Source organism: Paramisgurnus dabryanus, chromosome 5, assembly GCF_030506205.2.
Source record: "Paramisgurnus dabryanus chromosome 5, PD_genome_1.1, whole genome shotgun sequence".
NCBI lineage: Eukaryota > Metazoa > Chordata > Actinopteri > Cypriniformes > Cobitidae > Paramisgurnus > Paramisgurnus dabryanus.
The window spans coordinates 46065619-46093609 of NC_133341.1; the positions used below are offsets into that span (position 1 = coordinate 46065619).

The 27991-nt window shown below is 36.1% G+C and overlaps 3 protein-coding genes across 3 annotated transcripts; all 3 read left to right on the forward strand.

Moving 5' to 3' along the window:
* Positions 1-640: 640 nt before the first annotated feature.
* slc25a11 (solute carrier family 25 member 11) lies at positions 641-8437 on the forward strand. Its single transcript, XM_065284438.1, has 8 exons — positions 641-851; positions 2550-2702; positions 2903-3109; positions 3245-3335; positions 4507-4597; positions 4747-4846; positions 5015-5066; positions 7541-8437. The coding sequence occupies exons 1-8, from the start codon at positions 775-777 to the stop codon at positions 7694-7696; spliced, it is 927 nt and encodes a 308-aa protein (XP_065140510.1). The 5' UTR covers positions 641-774; the 3' UTR covers positions 7697-8437.
* A 709-nt stretch (positions 8438-9146) lies between these two features.
* Positions 9147-15623, forward strand: spag7 (sperm associated antigen 7). Its single transcript, XM_065284439.2, has 7 exons — positions 9147-9283; positions 11256-11323; positions 11966-12054; positions 14393-14477; positions 14605-14694; positions 14798-14954; positions 15048-15623. Exons 1-7 carry the CDS (start codon positions 9199-9201, stop codon positions 15164-15166), a joined length of 693 nt encoding a protein of 230 aa, XP_065140511.1. The 5' UTR covers positions 9147-9198; the 3' UTR covers positions 15167-15623.
* Positions 15624-15937: 314 nt separating this feature from the next.
* On the forward strand, positions 15938-27882 carry rnf167 (ring finger protein 167). Its single transcript, XM_065284441.2, has 10 exons — positions 15938-16188; positions 20202-20314; positions 20606-20683; positions 20787-20927; positions 21115-21202; positions 23182-23272; positions 23992-24097; positions 24606-24699; positions 26101-26181; positions 26291-27882. Exons 2-10 carry the CDS (start codon positions 20225-20227, stop codon positions 26719-26721), a joined length of 1200 nt encoding a protein of 399 aa, XP_065140513.1. The 5' UTR covers positions 15938-16188; positions 20202-20224; the 3' UTR covers positions 26722-27882.
* The last annotated feature ends 109 nt before the right edge of the window (positions 27883-27991 follow it).

Genomic DNA, 27991 nt, shown 5'->3' on the forward strand with positions numbered 1-27991 from the left:
AATTTTTCAGTCAAACACATTTTCAGTTATTTTAGGAACCATGTTCCCTATACACAGAATGTTAACTACAGAAAAACAATGCGTTTCGCTTCACTGTTTTTCAAACGGAGAAATTATATAACTTTCTTTTTTTTATTGGAATGTCAAATGTACATACAAAAACAGCCTTGCAATAGGAAAAAACAAACTATAATTCTCAAAGGCAGACACATTGCACAATAACAGTTACAGTTCAAATATGAAAATACAAAGAAATTAATTAAATAATATAAATAATGTAAAAAAAAACCGGATAACTAATGGTAAAATAAATAAATAAATAATACTTTTTAACAATGTTGACAATACTAGGGGTTACAAATAATTATTGAGCACAAAGATCTTTGAAAAAATGGGCAATAACATTAGATTTTTCATTTGAAAGGATATGAAGAGAGTTTCCAAGCGTCTCAAGTTCTCTGATAAAGTGAGGAAAGGATGGAGGAGTTTTAAGGATTCTACACTTGTGAATGAAAAATTTAGCAAAATCATTATGTAACTTTAATGACATTTGATTTTTACCTTACGAGAGATACGTCATATTACGCGTCATCTACGTGCTCGACCTCGCGAGTAAAAGCTTACATGCTATTGGTCCAAGGGGGTCGCGTTTGACGTGCGCGGCCCCGGTGAGTCACCTTGCTGTAGTGAGTTGCTGCGGTGTCTGCCGCGTCGCATCGGAACGAAGCGGTGAATTGAAGGTGTCCTACAGAAAACGCGACAAATCCCGCAGCCATGGCAGCCGCAGCGGGCACGAGTAGACCCAAGACATCGCCCAAATCTGTTAAATTCCTCTTCGGCGGCTTGGCCGGGTACGTATGCAGCTGCGCGTGCGTTCATACAGCGGTGCTTTCTGATGCATGATGGGATTAAATTAAAGTGTTATTTTTAAGGGGTTTATTACTGGATAAGATGTTTAACGTGTGGAGTTTGCCATGCGGTATGGCGATGTTTTTTCTGTAAATGTCAGTTTTGTTGTGAATGAAACTGAAGGCCCGGGGAAAGCCTCGCGTCAATCTGAACTTCTGCCTAAATGTCACGGACGCGCACAGCTTTGTGTGTGATATTCTTGTCTATTTGACTTAAAAAAAAAAAAACTCATTTGTAAACCATTTTTGATTATTAAAAGATTCATACATTAACACAAAACTATTTATTTTATCAGTATAACGGTTCTTGTTTGATGCTATAAAATGGATCCTTCCTTCTCAAATCAATGTCACTGATGTCAAAGGACTTTATTTTTAGGATTTTTCGTTGTCTTATGTGAAGGCCACATTAAAACTGTCTTTCTTACCACTGCATTTATTGTTTGTTTTTGTTGCATTTTAATTATACTGTAGGTAAATAACTTCAGGTAAATAGGGTAAGTTTTTGACAGTCATGTCAATGTGTCCCAATCCAACCTACTTTGTGTCACAGAGAATTGCTAGAAGACTAGTAGATTATACCTTGATGTGAAATCTCTGTGACGCAATAACATATGTGAAGAAAATGTAAGCTAGCTATTATTAGCGCTAGCTATTATTAGCACTAGCAGGTATCATAATTTAAGAAATAATATCTAGGAAGACAAAATAGTCCGACACATAGTAGGACACAGGAAGATATTTTGAGGAATATTTGTAACCAAAATGATCAGAGGCCCCATTGACTTTCATAGAATTATTTTTGTCAATGGGGCCTCCGATCGGTTTTGTAACAAACATTCATTAAAATATCTTCTTTCGTGTTCATTAGAACACAGACATTTATAAATGTTTGTAACAACGTGAAAGTGAGTAAATGATGACAGAATTTTCATTTTTGGGTGAGCTATCCCTTTAAATACAGACACAGATTCTGAATCCTGAAAGAGTGTTTTGACTATACCTGACGGATGTTTTTACGTGTGTTTTGATAAAAAAAAAAATCTGCATCCAAACACATTGACTCTTAGAAGCATTTGTAGGTGTTTCCTTTTAGATGCAAAATTATGGAAGGAAAGTATTTAAATAAATCACACACAGTGATTTGCTAAGGTTTGCGCTCATCAATTTATTGGTATTTGCGGCACTATTTAACACCCAATAAAACATGTCTTATGCTGCGTGCACACTGCCATCGACTAGCAACGGTGGTGCGGCCCAATTACTTTCATTTCAAGTTGGCAACTTCCGACAACATAAGTGACAGTAGATTTTTGCTAAACTTTTATGTTATTTTCTAAACAACAAAAAAACTATTGCGAAATAACAGCATTTCCATTAACAGATGTTATGCGACTACAACATAATTTTGTTGTCTTGTGATAAGTCATGATGTGTGCCGAAATTTCACTTCCATCAGTGCTTTTTTAAATATGCGCACTCACGCTAATTTCCCCATAGTCTTTAAATATATTGGTAATCCTAACAGCTTTTTGTCTTCTTTTATCAGGCAATTTATCTTTTGCCTTATCTTGTAAGAAGTTAATTTGAAATCTTTATTAATATTTGTTGGATTATGACAACATTGTTTCTGATTCTTAGGATGGGGGCGACTGTGTTTGTGCAGCCGTTAGATCTCGTAAAGAATCGGATGCAGCTCAGCGGTCAGGGATCCAAGGCTCGCGAGTACAAGACAAGTTTTCATGCCGTGGGCAGCATCCTTCGCAACGAGGGTGTCCGTGGCATCTACACTGGGTAAGAAACTGAGACAGTGATATGAAAACTATAGATGGGGTGATGGAAGGCAAGACTGGTACAGATGAATGAATTTACAAATACAAATTGTATTATTTTTCAAAGATAGATTTTATGTGGAGTGGATGTGGAAAAACTAGTTTTTCACTACATGTTATTTTTGTTCTCGTGTCTTTTTGATCACACATGTTCTGGTGAAGACTTTCAGCGGGTTTGTTGAGACAGGCCACCTACACCACCACTCGCTTGGGCATCTACACAGTCCTGTTTGAGCGCATGTCTAAAGCAGATGGGACACCTCCTAACTTCTTAATGAAGGCTTTGATTGGCATGACCGCAGGTGCGACGGGGGCGTTTGTTGGGACTCCGGCTGAGGTGGCGCTTATTCGGATGACAGCCGATGGACGGTATGAATGAAACTGGATTCTGGAGTATTGAATTAAGGATCTTTTATTTAACAGTTTTTGATCACAAGAAAGTTTTAACATGTTTTTTTTTTTTACTAATGTTCTGGAGTAAAATATCAAAAAATCCTTTCCCAGATTGCCTCCAGATCAAAGGAGGGGTTACACAAATGTCTTCAATGCCCTCATTAGGATCACCAGAGAGGAAGGAGTCACCACACTTTGGAGGGTATGTGTGTTTGTGATGGGGATATATTTGTATGTATAGTCATGGGTTATTGAAAAAAAATGTATACAATGGGTTATTTTTTTATTATTTATTATATTGTTTTATTTACTCTAAGGGATTATTTTAACTCTTTCCCCACCATTGATGAGTTATCTTGTCAATTAAAAGAAAACGCTTCCCTGCCAATGCATAGTTTTTATGGCAATCTATATTTCCACTATTATCCACTAGGTCACTCTTTTTCAAATTATAAAACAATGTAGCATCCACTGATCCAAAAACAGTAAAAACTCTGTGTATGTTTTGATCATAGCTCTGAGTCTGATCTCTAACAAAAGTCCTTTACAAAAATGCAAATATTTTAGCTTTTTGCTCAAAATTTGGTATTTTTAAAACTACCCATATTTGAGAGATAATAAAAAGAGAACAAATGAATGTTTTTGTTGTTGTTGTTGTTGTTGTTTGAAAGCAAAGGGTCTTTTTATAGGGCTGACGATTAATCGTGCAAATGCTTGTTTTCTCAATGAATGAGCTGTGCATGAAACACAGAATCGGAGCCCTGCGATTCAGAATCAATTTCAGGCAGGTCTTTTTAATGGGGAACGCAATGTATCGTCACAACCATACTTTTTTATTTGATATATTGTATGTTTATATATTTAAAGAAAAAAGATTTCTGAAACTTTTGTAAAAATCATAAAAAATGCTGGGACTGGCTGACAACTTTTTTTTAAATGCTGGTGGGGAAAGAGTTAAACAATAGTAGTCCATGATATGACATCATTTAAATACCAAAGTAAATGTGCATTTGTGCTGGTTTGTGTTTTTAAAGCACAGAGTATGGATCATAATATAAGAGTATATTATAATTGCATGCTGCACAGTATTTCCCAAAAATAGTATGCAAGTATGCAGCAATATGCAACATTAGTATACTGCCGTTCTAATGGTGTGGTCACATGACCTTGCTGTGTTAGCTTACATGTTTTATTTACTTCTAATGTAAGATAAACTTATGATCTTGTTTTAGTTTATGTGTGATGCCATTTATTAAGATTATATGTTTGGAGATTTATTTGTATACACAAGTTTGTTAAAATAAGGCACTGGGACGTCCTGTGCACGTTATGTTCTGTGTGTAGTATTGTGAAACTGTTTGTTTCTGATCAAGGGTTGCATACCCACCATGGCCAGAGCCGTTGTAGTGAACGCAGCACAACTTGCTTCATACTCCCAGTCCAAACAAGGTCTCCTGGACACCGGTACAAACTCTCTTTTATCTTATCAGTTAGTCTTGCTGTATCAGGCCTGTTGTAAAATCCAGCTCACATGTCCACTGTTGTACACTAATGATTAAATCAGTTTCATTGATTCACTATCTCTCTCTCTCTCTCTGTGTGTGTCTTTGCAGGTTATTTCAGAGATGATATCTTGTGTCATTTCTGTGCCAGTATGATCAGTGGACTGGTCACCACAGCTGCATCCATGCCAGTTGACATTGTAAAGACCAGGTACCCTTAACGTTCTCATTTACATTTAATCATTCGGTAGATGCTTTTACCCAAATGAACTTAAAGTGCATTCAAGGCATTGGCCTATCACTAATGCATACTGATGTCACAAATGGCCAATATGCAGCACTAAAAATGTTAATTCTAATGTATTTCTCTTTTCGGAAGAATTCAGAACATGAGAATGATTGACGGCAAACCCGAGTACAAGAATGGATTGGTATGTTCTTTTTAACGTTCTCCACTTTCCCGATACTGACCATTTTAAGAAACTGATCTCAGACAGCTGAGTTGTGACCTTTCTGAGCCGTTACCCTAACATAGGGATTGAGTTTCAAACCTTCTACCTAGGAGAAGGCCCATAGACATTTATAAATGTACTTCATTTGCACTGACATTTGGTATTGTAAATTATATTTGAATTATATTTTTGGGCCATGTGTAAATATGATACAATACAATCATCTAAAATGCTTTTTATTAATATTATTGGGAAAGTATTGTGCATTTTTATCGTTGATCCCACTGAAGTGCCTGCATTGCTAAGCGATAAGACGGGTTTGGCTCACGAATGTTTAAAGGTGCCATAGAATGTAAAACTGTATTTACCTAGGCATAGATAAATAATAGGACTTCTGTACATGGTAATGACATATTGTGATCCTTAAAGGTGATTGTTTCTTCGTCCTTATGCAAACCTTGTGCATGCAAAAAAGACAACTGGAAAACAGGCCAATCTAAAAATAACATTGAATGTGACGTTACAGTCGCGATGTACGCCCCAACATTAATTTACTCATTAAATAATTACAATGTTGTTATAATGCTAAAAACAAAGTTTTGACTGCAAAGTTAGCATTGTATGCTAGTTAATGCTATATGCTAACTGAGACTTACGTTTTGCAGGTCCATACTGAACAAAACACAAACGTACCACTCAGAAACGTCCATTAACAATCTCCAAACAATTGATTTTTCCTCAAATTCTGTATCTTCGTCTGATATAAGCTCAAACATAAAGTCTGTTTATACACACAGCTATTCTAAAGAGCTGCTCTGAGAAACAGCGCAACAGAGCCAATCAGAGCAGAGCTCAACATTATTATTCATGATTCTTTCAAATAAGGTAATAATAGACCATTTCATTCTAAGGGAAAATCCTAGGGTTGTAAATGGACATGTAAAAACGTCTCTGGATCATTTTTGCACTTTATAAAGCCACATATGTTCTATGTAGATATCAGAGAACAATTTAACATATTATTTCAATGTATTCTTTGGCACCTTTAAAAAGTCCCATATATCCCTTATATTCAAGATGACAGATGGACCAGAATATTAAATAATCGTAGGTGGGGCTCTTTTAACCTGGATAAGCCCAGCTAGCATTTCTATTATCAAAATATTTGATAAGTTCATATGCAAAACCCTCTAAAGCACTATTTGGATGGGATTAGTTTTCTAATTAACGTTTGAGTTTCAGCGTGTCCCCCACAATGACGTATGTGATTTTATGTACCGATTCTGACGGGACTAAAATTCGCAGGCTATTCCAGAGGTGGGATTGTCTGATGCATTTGGGTGTTGCAGAAGATCACATGCTTTGGATACATGTATTTGTGATGTTTGAAATTTTGCTTTAAATTCGAAATGATTACAGAACATGTAGTTCATGAATTCAATTTTAAGTAATCAAAATAACTTGTACAAATCCTACTAAAGTAGCCTACATGTTTTATTTAACTGGCTGCTTATAATAAACCCATACAAATGAAGAAATCATGATTGATAACAATTTATTATTTTCATAAATTAACATTAACATTCTGGAGTGGACAAAAATAAGGTTGAGTTTAATAACTGATAATAAAGTGGCATTTTCAAAACATAGAATATTTTTAACTGGAGTGGCGCAGATGGGCTTACAAGCAAATTCAGTCTTAACATGCCATGCACCACAAGAAAATTTAAAAAGATAATCAGTACAACCACAAAGACGATCGGGGCTATACCCCAACTAGAGGTCTTCTCGGGTCCAAAGGAATGTACCGACCCGAAATGACCTAAATCACTTTTCACCTGAAAATGCTTTTTTTTATAAAGACCCGACTCAAGACATACCCGAGAAAATTTGACCGGAGCCTGATCCGACCAAATAAAAAAACACATTAATTTTAAATTACCCGATGCCGCTTATATTATACACGACCCATGTTCGAGGCACACATGAAACTTTTAGACCCAGGTGGACCTGTGAAGACCTCTAACCCCAAGCCCCCAATTCCGTCCAATTATCTTTTAGTGTGTGGAGCGGCCTTTATGAGATGCTTTAATGCATGTGGTTGCCGCTTGCTGGTTGTATTTAGGTTCAAGTACTTTAAAGGGATAAAAGTTTTAATGTAATCCACAATTTCACATTTGTCTTCTGTGCACTTTGAAGACTTTGCTGAAAAATCGAGGATTGTTCCGTGAACAAACAAGTATTTCCGAATGGCCTGAGGTCATTAAATGGGATGATGAGCCAAAGCATTTGATGATGAACGTGTAATACATGCCGAGAGCGTTCGGTTAATATCAGGATCTCATTTTTAGCAGTAGTGGGTTCTGAATCTGAGCTCTTCATTTGTTATAGTCTGCATATTGATCAACATTGTGTTATCAGTTTTCTTCACGTCTCTCTCTGTTTCTGTGTAGGATGTGTTGGTGAAGGTCATCAGGAATGAAGGATTCTTCAGCCTGTGGAAGGGTTTCACTCCGTATTACGCTCGCCTGGGGCCGCACACAGTCCTGACCTTCATCTTCCTGGAGCAGATGAACAAGTTCTACAAGATCTATTTCCTCGATTCATAGGAGCCACCTGTGGATGGCACAAAAAGGATCCATTTCTCCAGAGCCAGTGTGTAGCTCGTCTGCAAACGTCATTTCTCCTTGTGCTGTTTTACCTCACATCTTTAGTAGAGTTTGTGGTAATACACACTGGCTCAGGTGCACTGTCGTAGTGGCAACTGTGATGGACTCCTGTATTACAGACTGTAACTGACCGACCTAAACCCTAAACTGGCCCTTCTGTCATCATGGTGTGGGAGAGGATCATTCACACCAGTTGTAAACCTCATTTTGTTTTTAAAGAATTATTTATATAATTCCACTTCCAAACATTATCCTTAAAAGCTTTAAATTTTCCAGCTGATCCAGGATTGATGACTGAATCATGAAACATGTCTTTAATTCTTTTTTTGATTTGAACTGTTACAGCCACTTGGTTTGAAGCAAATGTTTTTATACATTGCCAGATGAATGTATGGTCAGATATTCACCGGTTAACAAATGGGATAATGAAACAGCGGAGGTCCAAAAGATTTCCCATCACAAACTGTAGACTCTTATTTAGCTCTGTAGACCCTCAAATCGGCAAATCCACTATACTGTATGTTCTCCCATAGAGGACGGAGGCTTTTCAGTTAATAATTGTTAATGTTTTCCATTGTTGAGCACAATGAACAGGTCAATGCGGTATATTAAAGAAATTTAAGAGTGTAAAGGCCAAGGCTCTTTCTAATGTTGTTTTAAAGATTGAATTTAAGAACTTTATGATATTTGGTGTTATGATAATAATTGGAAACAAACGGGTGTATCGAAAGCTGTTTATTTCAGCATAACTGATGTTGATGAATCACAAAACCATCATAGTACAGGGTTCAGCCATGGGATTTTTGATTTATTTCACAGTTATTCCTTTTCTTAATTACTCAACGATTTTAAGAATATTACATTTGCCTAAAGTAGACAATTGACCAAATATTGAGAATATTGAGAGATAAATGTAACCTAACAAATTATTTAAAAAAAAAAAAGAAATCTGAAAAGTAAAAAAATATAATTGAGCTATATCCAAAGCACAGTAAGGATAGTTCAAAAATAAATGAAAATATTTTAATATAAATATTTATGGGTAATATTCCCTGATATGCTGGTTTGTTGAGTTTGTATTATTCTTAGCACAAAAATGAGCCGAAATGTACATAGTTAAAATGACTTCAAGGCAAAACTGTAATTGAATAATCGTAAATATATATATATATATATATAAAAACTTCATACAGGTTGCCTACCTAAATTAAGTGGCTATTAACATTAAAATTGTCACTTATTTTTTTTGTTTCGTTATTATTAATACGTCCTCTGACAGTCTGAGAATGAAACGCAATAAATTATATTTTTATAGTGAATATGTCCATAGTAATAAACAAACAGCAAACGTCGTAATGACGTCATTTTGGTGGCGATCTGACGACATTTCCCACAATGCAATTTGAGGAGTGAATTTCCGGTGAGGTTCAGTCAGTCCAAAGATGGCGGACCTCCTGGGCTCGATCTTGAGCTCGATGGAAAAACCACCAACCGTCCACAACCAGGAAAGCAGGCGGAAAGCCAGAGGTAGATAAATCCTAACTTTAAAATCAACAAATACAACGCATTGCGGTTTTAAACGAGAATTCGGGCAAACGCGAAGATATTTTACTGAAACTTGACGATTATCCGAGCGCCCTCTGCGGCACAAAATGTGTAATGAAAACAACCAATCACGGCACGAGAAATAATATATGCACGCATTTACGTAATCTAGCTGACCATTTGCTGTTAAAAATCCCCATGACGTCACAGCTGGTTTGTTGATTTGTCTTTTATACAGCTAAAGGCGCAATTAATATTTTTTAGAATATAAACTTCAAAATAAGTATTATCACCTAATTTAGATATTAAAATATTCAGCAATAAATGTAGTGCTACAATAGAATAAGCTTGTAATAAAGATGACAATTCATAATACATTATGAAGATTTTTTTTCTTCTTTCAATCAATATATTTTATTTCCATACCTGTATGCGATACATCAGCTATATGTCACACTCTTCAAACTGCATTGCTGCTGCTAGGACTGTTATCAGGGCCGCCTTAACCTAATGTGAGGCCCTGGGGCTGAGAGGTTTTGGAGGCCCCCCATCCCCTCAATTTATAGTCTCATTTAAAAAAAAAGTGTAATATCTAGGTAATCTTCATCACAAAATGCATTAGTTTCTTTCAATACATACAACAGTGAGTTTTCCCTCTTTGACCCAGAAAACACCATAATATCATTATTAACATATCACTGAGCCCACTTGAGCATAAACACAAAACACTTTATTTAACAACCACACACAGCAACTTGTGGTGAAAATAAAACCAAAATGTATGAGAGTATATGTTTATATATCTTTATGTTTATTATAGTTTTTGGAATATACAAATTTGCAGAAAATTGCACACTAACTAAATGCTCACCACAGTTTTAAAAATATAAGAAGTTAAAGTTAGTTTTAAAGTGAAAATGCATTAATGTTAACAAAAGATAAGTCTTTATAGACAGAATCTTGTTTTTTAATCAGTTATTTATTTTGTAGGCTATTGAAGATATAGTATGCATTGTATTTAGTATTTATGCATACTACGCATGTAAAACGAACACGTATGAATACGCACAAAACAGACAGGGAACATACCTGTATATAAGATCTTTAGATACGGAGATTATAAATATGAATGGTGCGATCAGGGGATGATCATTTGAGATGGTCTTGTCGCGCTTTGACTTGCACATTTACCGTTGCGTTGTCTTTCTAAACCAACAGATGTGTGTACTGTGAGCTTACATCGCGTCAAACTACATTGCTCCAGCTGCGCACGCGTCACTGATATAAACGCGAGTAAACTTAAACTTTATTACAACGAACAGCATTAATATGTTCGGGAACTCCTTTCTATATTTGGCGGCACAGTATCTTGCGCAGAGTTGGAGAGGCTTCTGCATGCCAGAAACTCAGCTGCACGAGCACAGAGAGAGCGAGCGCGCGCGCGAAAGAGAGAGAGACCTGCACCTCACTAGTGCTTATTATGAAATTTTAGAAATTACTCTTTCATTTCATGGTGGATTATGTCCCGTTTCTCTGTCACACTCAGTCTAACATGCAGGAATGCCAAGTTGACAACGCGCACTTAATTACATTACGCGGAATAAAAAAATCTGTTACGTCTGATATTTTATTTCACGGTAAGTTAACCACAGACCAATCAGCAGCCATGTAACGTGCAGTTAGAGTGATTGACAGATAACCTGACAAGTTACAAAACAATATGAACGTGAACTTGGGAGGCCCCTGAACTTGGGAGGCCCCTGGGCTTCAGCCCAGGTAAGCCCGTGCATTAAGGCGGCCTTGACTGTTATACACACAAAATGTTCACTCCTTGAGTGAAATGATGTGACCTGTGTCAATAATGTGACAATAAATTAAAAAATTAAGATTATTAACATTTTGTGGCTGTTAGGAATAAATAGTGTTCACCCTTGACTTACCTTTTATAATACAGAACAAGCAGCCAGGCTGAAGAAGATGGAGGAGCATGAGAAGAGAAAAAAAGCAGAGTTTCGGAAAAAGGTTTGACTTTCTCTCCCACCCACTTTGTTTTACAGTACAGAAAGGAGAATGTTTCCATTTTTTTGTTTGTTTCATTTATGTTTCTTCCTGAATATCCTCAATGTGTTTACATGTGATGATAATTATAGGGAAGTTTACACTCTCGCTCTGAATAGGGCTGGGTATTGATTCAGATGTTCCAGATCGATTCAATTTCGATTCACAAGCTATCAAATCGATTCCGATTCTCGATTCAATTTTCGATTCCGGTTCTCGGGATGCTTCCATACCTCTTACTTTTTATGTTTAGGTGGCATCAACGTCGATGAAGCACCTAAAACCGCCATTTTAAGCACTGAATGAAAGAATGACAGGCTCCTTGGTAACATCGCGCAAGGCAAAAAAGAGGGTGACATCTAGTGAAGAAGACTAGTAATTTGATTAATGTTAATCTTACATTCATTTTTTGCAGGAAAAAAATCTATTCTGCTCTTTGAGAATTGATTCTGAATCGACCACGTATAAAAAAACGATTAATTGAAAAATCGATATTTTTTTGCCCAGCCCTAGCTCTGAATTAAATTTTATTGGAAAGTAGTTTATTATACGATTGCCATTCGACATAGTAAATTTTCATTTATGAAAAGAAGTATGCATTTTTAGATGGAGAAGGAGGTGTCGGACTTCATTCAGGACAGCACAATGCAGAAGAAGAAGTATGACCCAATGGGCAAGATTGAGCGAAGCATACTGTAAGTTCATAGTCTATTACCAATCTCATATTTAACCTCCTAAAACCTGGATGTCCACATATGTGGACCAGAATTTTTTTATGTTTGCACCGCAATACTTCATTCTGTGTGACTGGTACCTGTACACAAACATGGACAATTACACTGCTTCATGTTCTTAGAAAACAATTTGGTTATTATATTTATTGCTTCTTCCTAACCCCAAAATAGCTGGTAGAAATCTGAAAAAAAAGACAAACCAAAACCCGGGTTTAGGAGGTTAAAGAAAATATGTGTGTCATTTTCTCAATAAAAATACTTTTCCGATATCATACGCAGTAGAGACGCAACAAAACAATGTAAAGTATCGGTTTGGCCTATTAAAGTGTTTTTACATTATTCTATGCTTAGGCATCAGAAACAATGAGATTTTAACAATGAGTTAATTGCAATTATTTTTATTTGATGTAAATGCAAAGATCTAATTTGATACATTTGGAAAACAAGCATGTATGAAAAGACAAATTGGCCATTTTGAATAAATATAACTGAACTTAAGTAAATTAAACTTAACAGTACTGTATTACAGTAGATTTCATTTATAATGCAAAGTGCAACATCACTTTATGCTGTGTTATACAGTTGTGAGCTGGGCACAAACCAACGCAGGGTTAATTTTAACACGGCTACTTCACATATCTGTGCTTTTGGTCTTTTTCTCTTACTGTCAGAAGATGATTTTCTGTGAATTTGTGACAAGTTTTGATGTGTTTTGGTAAAGATGTTAAGAGTGTTTTGAAGGCATAAAACTAAATTTCTTCATCTTATGTTTTGTTTTCAATTTCTAAGTTGGGTGTATAAGTCAACAAATCCAACCTTATATTATTTTAATGAATGTCTTTTTAACTTAAACATAACACCATTTTTAAACATGTCAGCAATTTTACAAAGCGGGGTTAGTTGTAACACAGTGTTACAATTAAGTTTCAGGTATACAATGATAATAAAATGAAAACAATTTAAATACTATTAATGAAAATTATAACTGTTAACACAATATCAGGGGAAATAACTGACAATTATTATTTTTTTGTCTTAATTGTGCAGCCCTTTCAAAAAATCTATTTATATGCATTGATGCATAATACAAGGAAGGTTAGATTATTGATGCGTTTGAGGCAAAATGCGTTTCATTGCATTGACTTACTGGATGTATGTAATATATACAATAAATTTGTATGTAATTTACTTGCGCACATAATTAACCCACACTACGTAAAAATGGTGGGGGCGGCACAGTGGCTCAGTGGGTAGCACTGTTGCCTCACAGCAAGAAGGGCCCTGTCCTTAATGAGGCACTTCATTTGGATCTTCATTCGATTTCGTGGCCTTAAATTGCGCTTCCTCGCTTAGTCTATGAGTCCCATCTGTCATTTTTACCCTCACCAGTGCCCCCTTTGCACCCTTGATGCGGTCTTCGGCAAAGCCTGCACTGCAGCAGGCTTTGCCCACTTTACTAACCCAGAAGTCCTTGCGAAAGAGCAATCTGACCAATAATACGACGGAAGGGAGTAGTTAACACTGATGGGCAACTTCTCTTCCTATTTCCGGCATGACGCTCGAGTCTGTCCCAAAATACGACTTCGATGGCCCTCTTGGACTCGCGTCAAGGGTCCCTAAGGTCTGCACTACATGATGTCATCAAAGTGTGGACCCTGAGGAGGTCCACAAGTCCGGAGTGTGCCATTTGGGACAGGGCCAGGTCCCTGATTCGAGCCCTGAAAACTGTTTGAAGTTTGCATGTTCTTCCTGTGTCAGCGTGGGATACTCCGGTTTCCTCCCACAGGCCAAAAACATGCAAGTTAGGTGAATTGGAGATCCCAAATTGCCCCTCCTCTAACCTGTTTATAGATTAGCCAGTTCTCACCATGAATATTGCCATAGATGCTGGAATGCCATGAAGAATAAATAAATAAAGATAGTCGAGCAACCTTGCATTGGTCTCCCTTCTCCACTCACCATGGTAGTGTGTCAAATCTGGCACCAGCATCGCAAGCACAGTTAGCCGTCTGTAGCCGAAAGTGACTTGATATTGCGGGAAGGCACACACAAACAGTTTGCCAGGGAATGATTAAATGGATGGATTTGGACACACAATCCAGAAAATCCCAATTTATATGCATGTATTCATTGAGGTCGTAGCAAACGGTTCAATATTATATTGATAAATATGCCACCCCTTATACACAGAGCAATGTGCTGCTGCTAATGTTGCAAAATGACACACTTGACTTTTCCACATATGCATATTTATTCATATTTATTGTACAATTCATGCTAACCTCTTCCTCTGTCCTAGGCATGATGTGGCAGAGGTAGCTGGCCTGACCTCTTTCTCCTTTGGCGAGGAAGAAGAAAGCAGATATGTCATGCTGTTTAAAAAGGTAGAGACCACCTCCTGTCAGAAGTAAACAAGTTTACAGTTTTAGCATTGTACCGTTTTACCGTTGTATTTTTTTCTCTGTATTATTGCTTTATTGGAAGTTTGATTGTGTGTGTCTGGTTATGAAGGAGTTTGCACCATTAGATGAGGAACTGGAGGCGTATCGTAAAGGCGAGGAGTGGAATCCACAGAAAGCCGAAGAGAGACGCAGGCTTAAGGTTAGAGATTAAATGCTCATTTACTAGAAAACATGTCAGAGGGTATTGGTTCTGAGCTCTTCGATTATAACACTTATAATACTTTTTTTGGCTCCTTCCACAGGAGCAAGCTGCATTGGAGATGGAATCAGCCAGTCATGCTCAGAAAAGGCCTGTCTCACCTAATTCAAACTACAGAGACAAGTACAGCCATCTGATTGGTACATCTGCCGCTAAAGACGCTGCACACACGCTTCAAGCGAACAGCACATACGGCTGTGGTACGTATTTAACATCCGGTCTTCACTACCACAGTTGTCAGGCATACATTTGCCTTCACTTTTCATCTCATTTGTTTTCTCTTATCCCTAAAGTTCCTGTGGCCAATAAGAGGGACACCCGCTCCATCGAGGAAGCCATGAACGAGATCAGAGCCAAAAAACGGCTAAAGAAAGGTGAAGAAGAGGCAGCGGGCAGTAGCAGCAATGTGTGAATGAGGTGTGCGTGTGTCGCAGAGACTGCACTGTAGAAGAAGGTTAACTTGACAGTGTTTATGTGAACAAAACTTTACCTGTGGTGTCTGGTAAAGGTGAATAATTATGCACATAACTGTATAACTGTATACGTCTACTGTGTATAAGGCTTTTGACTCTATCCTTGATTTAGAGATTATTATTATTAGCATATATAGAAATTTAGGGTTTGTAGTTGTATGAATTCCCCTGTATTTTGGCCTGGTTTCTACTGGTTTTATGTTTAAATGCAATCCTTCATCAGAATGTTTTCGTTTCGTTTATATCGCCGTTGTTTTCCTTTGGTTTTTATTGTCAAGATATTTATTGTCTTCCCATAACTGTGGTAGTTATGATGTAACTCCATTGCTATTTTAATCTGTGTCTTGTGCATTTTAAATTATGAAATTGTTTCAATAAACTAGCAGTTTCATTTAACCGATGTGTAACTTTATTTTGGGTCACAGTTTTTATCGGAAAACCATTGGGAGGATGGTCAAAATTGTTCATGTGAAATTTGAATTTTGAAAATTTGAAGACTTAGAACGTTCCCATCTTCTTGTATCCTTAACCTTTATCCATTGTATTGGTTGTTAACTAAATCATTTTTATTATATTTAAAAGTATACATTTCAATATGTGTAATGTTTTTACCTCTTTCTTCTCATTAACATTCTTTAAAAAAAAATCCCTATATGATTTGCGGTTCCATCATGAACCTCTAGGTGGCTCACGCGTGGCATCGCGATAACAGCTATTCTCGCGATTCTCGACGGCCTCACAGAACCGTAAACAAACAGATGGTCGTTATTTCAGGAAGGGCCAAATCAGACCATCTCAGTGAGCGGTTTCCGACACAGATCGATAAGTTACAGGAATCGAGGAGAAACTAAAGTAATCGCCGTGTTACAGTGAGCACGCTTGTAATAAAGCGAGACGCGGGCAACTTACGGTACATTAGCATTGCAAGTGCTAATCCAGCTAGCAGACTTTCCTGTGTACAGTGAGTAAAGACAATTACAAAACACTTAAATTACATTTCTGCATTACAAAACAAACGACACCGTGGCATTTCAGCTATTGTGGGTTGTGTTGTCGTTTTAGAAACATTGTGATAAAGTTGAGTACGGAAAGCGTTGTTTTTAAGATAACGTTAGGATGATGGGTTTATGTGATGGATTGGGGTTTTATTTTTGGACTTACAAAATCCAGACGAAAGCTAATTATTATTAGTTATCGTGAAGTTTTATTTATGAATTTGTGAATTGTACAGCAACGCAGAGTGTTAAATAACACTACTTGTTTAGCTGGTTTATGAGGTGACTAACATTTATAGTGTACGTGCTGACAAAACCGCGTGCGTCAGCACCAACATACATAGATAATAATAACATCGATTTAACATCAAATGTACGTTTTTGGCCTTTTGTTTATATTAATTGTGTGTAAAATAAACAAAAATATGAATGAAGATGCACTTTCTTTCTGCCAACAAATAACTTGACAGGTGTAGTTAAGACTAACACACAGTATTGTGGTCGTGTGTTTTAGAAATCTTATTTTTAAATGGGAAAGTATTCAATGAAGTATACATAAAATTTGGTGTTTTAGCATCTACAAATTTGGATTTGTGTGGTGTTTTATGTAATTATAATGTGGTTAAATAGATGTAGTGCTGCAAATAACGATTATTTTCATAATCAATTAATCGGCCGATTATTTTTCGGTTAATTGACTAATAGGGTTAAAAACGTAAATATTTACAGGGTCGCAAACAAGGCACTAAATTACGGTAACTTATTCACCTGAAGAAGTGAACTTTTAAAAGTGCAAAAGCCACACACTACTATAAAGTTTTACTTATATTTTATGTTTTTATATTTTAAGCCTTAAATAAAAAAAAGTTTGTGCAGCTTTTAAATAGTAAAACATGTTCAAATGTCAAAATATAAATAAACAAAACAATTCTTCAGGGATGTGATTCTGAGGAAATTTTTCCACAGATTAATTAACTAATTTTAATCTTCAACTTTTGACCTTGATGAGAATTAACATTATTCATTATTAACAAAATAAATAAGCCATTATGATATGAAAGTGATATAAATGTGTTGTTACAGTAATAAAAACCTGGATTTCCCCCTTACTTTAAAACAGATGCTCAGTTTGTGGTTCAATACTATTTTTATGACAACCCAACAACAGTTATACATATAAAAACTCACTTATGCTTAAGGAAATTAAACCTTTATTAACCAGCATTTCTTTGCCCATTTAAAAGTATACTGATTTTTTTTACTTTATTATTGGTAACATTCACCGGCTGATGTTTACAGTACCACAATTGTAGTTTTATAAATAGAAATTTTATGTTTTAGTCTGATTTATTCAATGTTCAAGAACGTTACTTTTTGTATGATGATTGGAGGAGAGACAAGGTATCAGACAGTTTGACATGAGTCATGACAGTATCCTGAAGTGGTACAAAATCAGACTTGTTGGTGTCTGTTCAGCTGATGGAAATCTGAAAAGGTTTAAAACTGTGACACACCCCAGCAGCCTACAACATATCTTATCTAATTATGTTCTAAGGGTTTAAATCATACAGCACACACACATGTGTTAGTATTTGAGTTTGTGATGACACCCGTTTGGTGGTACATGGTGAACGTTGAGGCATACAAATAAAAAATTGAGATCGAAATGTTCCAGTTCTTCCACTAGTTCATTAGTTAGTGTTGGCACGATACCAAAATAACTTTGACTTCAATACTATACCCGAGTAAAGTATCTTGATACTGATTCTGTATCTATAACCTGGCAAAACCTAAAAAACTAAAGTAATTCTTTAATAGATAATTGAATTGATGTAACTTAAAAAAAAATTATTAATAAAAATACCAGTTTATACCAATAATACAATTGTTTGTTCCTGTTAGTTACAAATGTTAACAGATGTAACTTTTGATTTAAAGGGGTCAAATCATTTAACATCTTAAAAAAATCTCATAAGTCTTTGGTGTCCCCAGAGTGCATATGTGAAGTTTTAGCTCATCAAAACCCACAGATAATTTATTATAGCATGTTAAAATTGCCACTTTGTAGGTCAGTGCATTACCATGTTCCATTTTTGGGTGTGTCCTTTAAAATGCAAATGAGCCGATGAAAAGCAAACACTAATCACAGTGATGGTGGTTTGTTGAAATTGAAACTCGTTATTTTCTCTCTCTCTCTCTGTAGAAATACTAAAGTCATGTTCATTATTAAGTCATTATTAGTAAAGTGTTACCAAATACAGTATATGTTGTCACATGACTTATCAAAACAGGAATTACGGCTCTTATTTATAGGCAGTCATTCTTAAAGTGTCTACTAATAAAATGAGGAAAAGTATAATTCTTAAAAGCAGAGTATTGCGGCGCCTTTCTAGAATCGGTTTATTGTTCAACACTACTGGTTATTTTCACTTCCTTAAAGGGGCTCATGAATCATCGAAATAACAGTTTCCTATCAGTTTAGCAAGAATTAAAATCAGTTGTGCTTACAAGAGTCATGGTCAATTTCATCCGTTCTCCAGACATACTCAAAAAACACATAACACAATAAATAAATGAGGAGCTTAGATGCAAAAGCCACTAAACACCAACTCGAACACTTTAACTTGATATTAAACGAATGCTCTTGATGTGTGTTATATGTTAATCAAATGCTAAATTCAAATCTGCTTAATCCCGGCCATAGGCATTTTTAAAAAATTGGCAGAATCCGCTAAACACCAAGTCGATTTTTCACCAAAGTCCTCTAAGTGCACGGAAGATTAATAAGATGATGACAAACTTGTGTCCCTTGTAAGGAATTGGACTTAGAAATCTTGTCAGGTCCAATGAAATGTGCCCGATCTAGGGATGCTAAACAATTAATCGCGATTAGTCATTAGCAGAATAAAAGTTTTTGTTTACATCACATATGTGTGTGTAAACTGTGTATAATAAATATGTATATATATAAATATGAACACATTCATGTATAATTTTAAGGAAAAAAAATGTATATATTAAGTATTTATATTTATAATATATAATATAAATTATACATAAATATACAAACATATGTACACATGTAAACATTTCTAAAACATATACATGCATGTGTGTACATTTATTTATACACAGTTATTATACACAGTTCACACACATATATGATGTAAACAAAAACTTTTATTCTGCTAACGATTAATCGCGATTAATCGTTAAGCATCCCTAGCCCGATCCAAATCACTTTTTAAACAAACCCAACGTGCATATTTTTTTTTAAAGAGACCGACCCGAGACAAACCCGATAATAGTTTGGGTCTTCTCGGGTCCGTTTAGTCAAAACGTATTCATTTTAAATTACCAGAAAGCCGATGCCGCTAATATATTTCTCGAACTGTGTCCGAGGCACCTGTGATACTTTTAGACCCGAACTCGCTCGGGTCGGCCTCGGGTTTTGGATCTAAGTGGACCTGTGAAAACATAACTTGGACTAATTTTTTATCACTAACAATATTTGTAGTTGCATCTTTAGTGATTTTGCCAAAGAAAATTTGTCTTGTCCGAGGAAGTGGATTTTTTTAAGTGGTGTTTGCCAAAAAAGGCTTGCATGCACCTGGAGGGTTTTGCATAAAGACAGTCAAACGTATTAAATAACAATAAAAATGTAAGTTACACTTCCTAATACCCCTTTCCCACAAATGATAGGTTTTCCTTTAAGGAAGATATATGTAAACATCTGACAAAAACGTCAGACTGATAAGTAACAGGACAACAACTTAAACTAAGCCTTTGCAACAATCTCAAGTACAGTTATTAAGCAAATTGGTAATACAGATATAGACAGATTTATACCTTCCTTTTACATATATGATTTAACGCATTAAATATATTGATGAATTGTCTCAAAACGTTGTCTTTAGGGATTTGTTTGTTTTTGTAATTAGTGATAAAGCTTGTTAAACATGCTTTTTTTTGTCTGTAGGTCTTCAGCCAGTATAAATCATAATGATGTATATGGGGACTGGACTGGGTGTATTGGTCTTTGTCGTTTTCTGCTCTCTGACGCCCTCTCCTGGACATGCTTATATCTACGCTGTAAGTAGCTGCTTTCTGAGTTTAATAGTTTTCGTCTTTTTATAGTGGAAAACATTTGTTTTTTGACATGAAAAGACAGAAAGCACAATAAAACCAGTGTTAAAGTACCCTATAACTTTTAAAGCCCTGCAGTAGATTTTTATGGGAGTGGGGACACTGGGACAGTTAAAAACCTAAGTGCTCCACATTTGTTTTTTCACGTTTTAAGATGTGAATGGGTTGAAATATTTGTGTTTGTGTATGAATTGTCTGGCCATTGGATGCTGATTTCCTCTGTGTTGATCCATGCAGCATTACAGTAATGCCTCAATGCTGTTTGAAGATATGCCTGCTCTCTTTGGCCCTATTCTCCCAACGGATGGAGTTATGGTAATGATTGTCTACAACAAGATGATTATTTAAATTATAAAGAAAGTGCAATTTATATAACACTATTTCTTTGTTCCTCTCTCTATCTCGCTCTCTCTCTCAGGGTGTGCTCATTGAAGCTCATCCTCACAACGCCTGTACTCCCATAGATCCTCCTCCTGTGTCCCCAACACCCTCAGATCCTAACAGCACTACACATTACATCGTCCTCATTCGCCGCTTTGAATGTAACTTTGATATCAAGGTTAATATATTACCATATTACCTGTTATTAAAAACAAAAAATAAAAAATATAGCTATAGAAATGATTGAAACCTGATATAAAAATGTCAAATCAGACTTTGATGTGTTATAAAAATCATGTATATTTGACTGCAATATGTGTAATGAATAACAAATGGAGTGATTAAAGTTAATGTTTATCTCATAGGTACTACACGCACAGCAGGCCGGTTTTAGTGCAGCCATTGTGCACAACGTGAACTCCAATTCACTGCTTAGTATGAACTATAGCAATGGTAAGAGATGCACACACTGAAGCACATGTTGAGCACAGTTATGTTTCATTTATCTTCATTAAAAAGTCATAAGCTTGCACACACTGAATCTGTACATTACACTGTGAGGCACATCTGTGGGATTTACTCATGGAGATGAGTAATGAATAAAATATTGAATGAATGAATACAGATAAGCAGTAGATTTAGGGTGGTGCAGAACTTAACCTCTACCACACACTGTTGACATGTTGTTCCTGGAAAATTTCCACAGTGCGAAATTTTGTGTGAGTGCGAACATGTCCCATAATTGATCCCAGAATGGGGTATTAGTAACATTATTGGGATCAGTCCCAAAATGCCGCTTGTGTGAACAAATCAAGGGTAATTAATGCCAAAATTTTAATTCTGTGATGAACTGACCCTTTTATGGCGCCGTTGGCGATGCACTAGTTTATGATCGAAATCAATAAAATATGCACAAGTGTGGTTTCTTAAAGGATTAGTCCATTTTCTTAAAAACAAATCCAGATAATTTACTCACCACCATGTCATCCAAAATGTTGATGTCTTTTTTGTTCAGTCAAGAAGAAATTATGTTTTTTGAGGAAAACATTTCAGGATTTTTCTCATTTTAATGGACCCCAACACGTAACCGTTTTAATGCAGTTTAAAATTGCAGTTTCAACGGAGGACTCGAAACAATCCCAAACGAGGCATAACGATTGTCATTTTTGAGAATAAAAAAAGCACTTTTAAACCAACCACGACCTCACGCAATACATCATCACGTCAAGAGGTCACGGATGATGTATGCGAAACTACGCCCCAGTGTTTACCAGTGTGGAGAAAGAGGACCGTTCCGACGCTGTTGTATGTCGAATGATACTAATTAATGTCTTTGTGTCAGTTTATTGTTTAAAATGGTCTGCAAATGTGCGTTTCATATATGTAACACGTGACTTTTCCACAGCATTACACAATTACGTGAGGTCACGCTGGCGTGTCACAGGACCGAAGATAGACGAGAAGTTGTGGTCTAAAAGTGCAATTTTTTATTTTTCTTGTCAAAATGACAATCGTTTCGCTAGATAAGACCCTTATGACTCGTTTGGGATCATTTAGAGTCCTTAAAAACTGCAATTTTAAACTGCATTAAAACTGTTACATGTTGGGGTCCATTAAAGTCCATTAAAAGAAGAAATATCTTCACATTTTTTTCCCCAAAAAACATAATTTCTTCTCGACTAAACAAAGAAAGACATCAATATTTTAGATGACATGGCGGTGAGAAAATTATCTGGATTTTTTTTTAAGAAAATAGACTAATCCTTTAAGAAAAATCGCTGATCATAAGCTAATTTAAAAATGCATTGAATTACTTTTAGAAGGATCTCTTGATAGAAATCAAATATAATATACATAACTATTATCAGTGCTGTATAAAGACCTAACAAAATGAACTGTATTGTTTTTATTAGCTTAAAATGAGCCGTTTTTATTTACATAAACCGTGGGTCCCCTTACATGGAAGTTGCCATTTTGTGCCCCCATGTTTCTACAGTAGCCCTAAATTGACAAACTGCTCTATAGAGTGCGTTTTGTCACTACTTTGTCTCAGATGATGACATGTTTGTCCTGTGGTGGCTACTGTAGCTTCTCTGTGCATTTCAAAAGGGAGGGCTGAGCTGTGGACTGAGCCGTCGGTTGCAATCTTTTAGACGCTGCAAAAAAAACCAAGTGCACAATTATTTTTACAATATACCATGATGTCACGTGTCCTTACAGTATTTTTTGGGGATTTGTGTGGGGATCAGATTCTAGAAAATCACTGGCAGTGTAAATAAACCAAAATCAAACATTTCGTGACAAATCCCAGACACATTATCTGCATATTTTCTGGAATTTCTGGGCTGTAGAGTTACATATGTTTGAATTCTGCAGAGTTTTCATAAAAGTAGCAAACATTTGACCAGCATTGTCTGATATTTTTTTTTTAGACACTATTGCTGATGAGATCCATATTCCCTCTGTGTTCACGAGCTTCTACGCCTCTGAAATACTGCAAACCTTTATCGTGCCAGAGAAAGGGTGAGAATAACATGCACTCTTACAAAACAAAGAGAATTAATAATAAAGAAATAAATTCACAGACACAATATATAGTAGTTTACAAAATCATTTGTTTTGACGATCCAAGTATCCAGCTGGTGGTGTATACATTACATTTAAATTCAGTTAAAGGGCCCATATTATGCAAAATCCAATTTTACAAGGTGTTTGGACTTAAATGCGTGTTGGCAGTGTGTGAACACAACAACCCTACAATAAAAATAATCCACCTTCTCATTCTTTTTTCATCCCCATTAAACCAAAGCAGTTTTATTGGAAATGCTGTTTTGATTCTCTTGTTAATGTGATGTTACACTGATAAAGCCCCGCCCACAGCCACTTACTGGTTATTTTTACTTAATGTGTTTGTTGTCTAAAGATATTATTGTACAGACTGTATTCATAGGATAAAGATGTATTTTAACTGAAAGTGCTTGCTGTCTGTTGGTAAGGGAATGTGGAGCTGTAGCTCATTTGCATTTAAAGGTGCACACATGAAAACAGCGCTTTTTGTTCCCTTACACGTAGGGGCATATTAGCCATGCTATTATAAATGGTGTGTGGGGTATTTTGAGTTAAAACTTCACAGACACATTCAAGGCACACCTGAGACTTGTATTACATCTTGTAAAAATAGACATTATAGGTGCCCTTTAAAGAACATAATAAGCATTTTCAGGGCTTTCTCTCCGCTGCAGGGCTTACGTGATTCTCAAACCAGAGTTCTCCTTCCCTCTCTCATATTATCTCATTCCCTTCACCGGAGTGGTGGGCATGATCATCCTCGTCATGGTTATTATACTGGTCAGTACAAATGTGCATTAATTCATGTGCAAATTAATTAAATGGATGTCTTGAGCATTATTTTAGTTTTTAAGTAACAATAATGTTCCAGTCCACGTAACATATTTCTACTTTTCTGAATGGACCAGATTATTTTAAACAAGCTTTTAATTAGTGAATTTATTCTGTATAATGTCTTTGTTTATAAAAATATGACCCATGTCACACAACACACATTGTTATTTTCTGTGCCCGGTTCACTGAAGCATGTTGCAGATGTCATCACAACTTTGTTATAGAAGACCTCAGTATAAATAACATCCTTGTTCTGCCGAACATTGATACAGTTTGATGTCCCCTATACAAACTGTTTCAGTGAAGTTGAAAGCACAGATTTCTTTAGAAAGAATTTGGGAGATACAGGTTTATTTTGACTTGAGTCGCTGAAATTGGCAGATTCATTAAAAGTGTGTGTCTAAATACTGCAGGCTGTATGTTTAATGGGACTGATAATATTTGTGGTGTTCAGATCGTGAGGTGTGTTCAGCACAGGAAGAGACTCCGGAAAAACAGACTCTCCAAGGAGCAGCTGAAGAAGATTCCCACTCACAAGTTTGTTAAAGGTGAGCCTTTAATTAGAGCTTAAAGGAATATTCCATTTCTTAAAAGAAAAATCCAGATAATTTACTCACCACCATGTCATCCAAAATGTTGATGTCTTTCTTTGTTCAGTCGAGAAGAAATTATGTTTTTTGAGGAAAACATTGCAGGATTTTTCTAATTTTAATAGACTTTAATAGAGCCCAACAATTAACACTTAACTCACCACGTAACAGTTTTTTTCAACGGAGTTTCAAAAGACTATAAACGATCCCAAAAGAGGCTAAGGGTCTTATCTAGTAAAACGATTGTGCTTTAAAAGTGTATATTTGTTATTTTTATTGTCAAAAATGACAATCGTTTCGCTAGATAAGACCCTTATGCCTCGTTTGGGATCGTTTATAGTCTTTTGAAACTCCATTGAAAAAAACTGTTACGTGTTGAGTTAAGTGTTAATTGTCTGCGTCTATTAAAGTCTATTAAAATGAGAAAAATCCTGCAATGTTTTCCTCAAAATACATAAATTCTTCTCGACTGAACAAAGAAAGACATCAACATTTTGGATGACATGGTGGTGAGTAAATTATCTGGATTTTTCTTTTAAGAAAATTGAATATTCCTTTAATCTCTACATATCTAAAACATTCCTATTATCACAAAAAGCTCTTAAAAATATTGGCAGGATATTTGATTCATATTGACCCATGCATTACATATTTAAAGGGAAGGAATCAAATAAGTGCTCATAGGTGCATAGAAATATTTTTTGATGTTGGTAAAACAATACATGTGTTTAAAAATTGACAACCTGAGTTTTTGCTGCTTTTTTTGTATACAACACAAATGTGTGTGTTTGCAGTGTGTGAACACAACCTCCCTACAAAAAAAAATCCACCACTTCTTTTTAAACCCGGTTTAACCAAAGCAGTCTCATTACAGTCTCATGCCGTTTTGATTCTCTTGTTTATGTTATGTCACACTGATAAACCACCGCTCACAGACACTGACTGACAGTCCTGCATAGCCATAGTTTCCTTTCTCAGTAAGTTGTACGCTATCAGCCATATATCAATAGTGAGATACTTTTGTCTCAGACTGTATTGACACGATTCAAATCTGTTTCAACTAAAAGTGCTCACTGTCTATTGCTAAGGTAGTGAGGAGCTATAGCTCATTCACATTTAAAGGTACACACATGAAAACAGCTCTTTTTTTGCTCCCACCCAAATAAGAGCATTTTGGATATGCTATAATAAATGATCTGTGGAGTATTTTGAGCTAAAACCTCACAGACATGTTTTGGGCACACCTGAGACTTGTATTACATCTTGTTAAAATGAGCCCTTTAAGTACATTATAAATTATAACTAACAAATTCTAATTGATTGTTCTTTATCGTTGTTTTTCGGACCGTGTTATCTCAGGTGATAAGTATGACGTTTGTGCCATTTGCCTGGATGAATATGAAGAAGGGGACAAATTGAGAGTTCTGCCATGTTCACACGGTAACGGAGTGACTAGACCTTCTGTATATTTGATCACATGTGACATTTGTTTTCAACTATTTTTATATTGATGTTTACATATTTTTATCATTTTGCTCTCATTCTTTAGCTTACCACTGCAGGTGTGTGGACCCCTGGCTCACCCAAACGAAGAAAACCTGCCCCGTGTGTAAGCAGAGGGTAACCCGTTCCAACCCCGAGTACTCTGAATCTTCAGACTCCGAAGAAGAGACGGTGCCACGGCAAGCTGAAGAGGAAGGAACAATAAGCGAGGCAGATTCTGAACGCACGCCCCTGCTTCGTCCTTCTAACCCTGGGTCCCCTTCCTCCACCCCCAGCCCGCCTCCCAATTACTCCTCCACTGTAGCCACCTCTGCACAGTGCCTGCAGCAGACCCCGCAGAACGACTTGCCCGTCTTGGGCTATGATGGATGCTACTCACCTATAGAGGACACAGACATAGGTACCGAGAATGAGGAGGGTCACCCAACAGATAATGACACCACAGAGCTTATTGGAAGAGGCGCTGTGGAAGTTTAAGAGGTATTGGGGAGGAATTGATTAAATCCTTTATCTCGGCCGCTTTGGGTGTTACTGGGTTGTGTTTTTTTCCACAACGAATAAATGTTTTACGCAGTTAGGAGCTGAATCAATTCAATTTAACGCCCAGCTCTGATATCACTGTGACCGTAACACTTTTTAGGTAGCTAGTGTGACTGTGTGAGCGACACTACATTGCAGATGTGCAACAAATTTATAGTTTCTCACAAAAAAAAGTGTTTTTCCAAAATTGAGCCCATGTTCAAATAGAGGTTTAAGGCAATGTTAATCTAATACGTAGTTATAAAACTGTTTTATTTACTCATAATCGTGTTGTTTCAAATCTCAAACATAAAGGGAGACATTTTTTGCCCTTTATGTTTTTGCTATTTAAACATCGGCAGCATCTCGATCCTACACGGGACCAACCAATGATGTTTGGGATCATTGATTTTAAACCTACCATAATGTGACATGTCTAGTTTGAATATGCAGAAGTACGGCAAACATTTTGAGAAGGGGAAGATTATCAGTAAATCCACTTAATTTAATAATCATGCAGGGTTGAAACAATGTTGATGTGAGTAATAAGATTTGGTTTGATTTTTTTTTTTTTTTGGTGAGCCATTCCATTAAGTTGGTGGTGTTCTTGGTCACCATTAAGTGCAATACGGACAGGCTACCAGTTTGTAAGTCCAGAGTTGAATTTTCCTGTACATAAAAAGATCACACGAAGACCACTGCAGACGTCTGAGTTTAACCAATTTATTTTAATGGTCGTTTTTATTAACTTGTGCATTAGTCAGATCCTCACCGACGAAGTCACAGATCGTCACACTATGTTTCATATAGACGTTTACCATACTAGCTGCTTTTACTTTGCTTTATTCACACACTGACAATGTATAGACTTAATGGCAATGTTATACTCCTATTCATTCTTTTACAGTCCTGTTTGATTTTATGTTTTATCATAAGTGAATAAGAAAACTTTTTTTGTATGAACTAAATGAACCTGTGCCTATTTTTCCCCCAGTCATCATGTAAATCAGCTATATGTATTCATTGAGATAATGATAATACTAATAGACTTTATTCGAGATTGATTTAAGACTGTACTATTGATGCACTTTGTGCCATAAAGTCAATTTTACCTCTTTACCGTGTCCATTTGTTGTGTTATGTTCAATTTTGCTTCAGATTCTAAGCCTTTTTGTGAAAAAAGAAACTAAATTACAATTCTTCCACACAAGAGCTTGCATGTACCTTG

Coding starts and splice junctions, on each gene's coding strand:
- slc25a11 (XM_065284438.1), top strand. CDS start 775: ATGGCAGCCGCAGCGGGCACGAGTAGACCCAAGACATCGCCCAAATCT. Junction 3,110..3,244: donor CGGATGACAGCCGATGGACG/GTATGAATGAAA, acceptor ATCCTTTCCCAG/ATTGCCTCCAGATCAAAGGA. Junction 3,336..4,506: donor GAGTCACCACACTTTGGAGG/GTATGTGTGTTT, acceptor TTTCTGATCAAG/GGTTGCATACCCACCATGGC.
- spag7 (XM_065284439.2), top strand. CDS start 9,199: ATGGCGGACCTCCTGGGCTCGATCTTGAGCTCGATGGAAAAACCACCA. Junction 9,284..11,255: donor AAGCAGGCGGAAAGCCAGAG/GTAGATAAATCC, acceptor TTTATAATACAG/AACAAGCAGCCAGGCTGAAG. Junction 14,478..14,604: donor ATGTCATGCTGTTTAAAAAG/GTAGAGACCACC, acceptor CTGGTTATGAAG/GAGTTTGCACCATTAGATGA.
- rnf167 (XM_065284441.2), top strand. CDS start 20,225: ATGATGTATATGGGGACTGGACTGGGTGTATTGGTCTTTGTCGTTTTC. Junction 20,315..20,605: donor GACATGCTTATATCTACGCT/GTAAGTAGCTGC, acceptor TGATCCATGCAG/CATTACAGTAATGCCTCAAT. Junction 24,098..24,605: donor TCGTCATGGTTATTATACTG/GTCAGTACAAAT, acceptor TGTGGTGTTCAG/ATCGTGAGGTGTGTTCAGCA.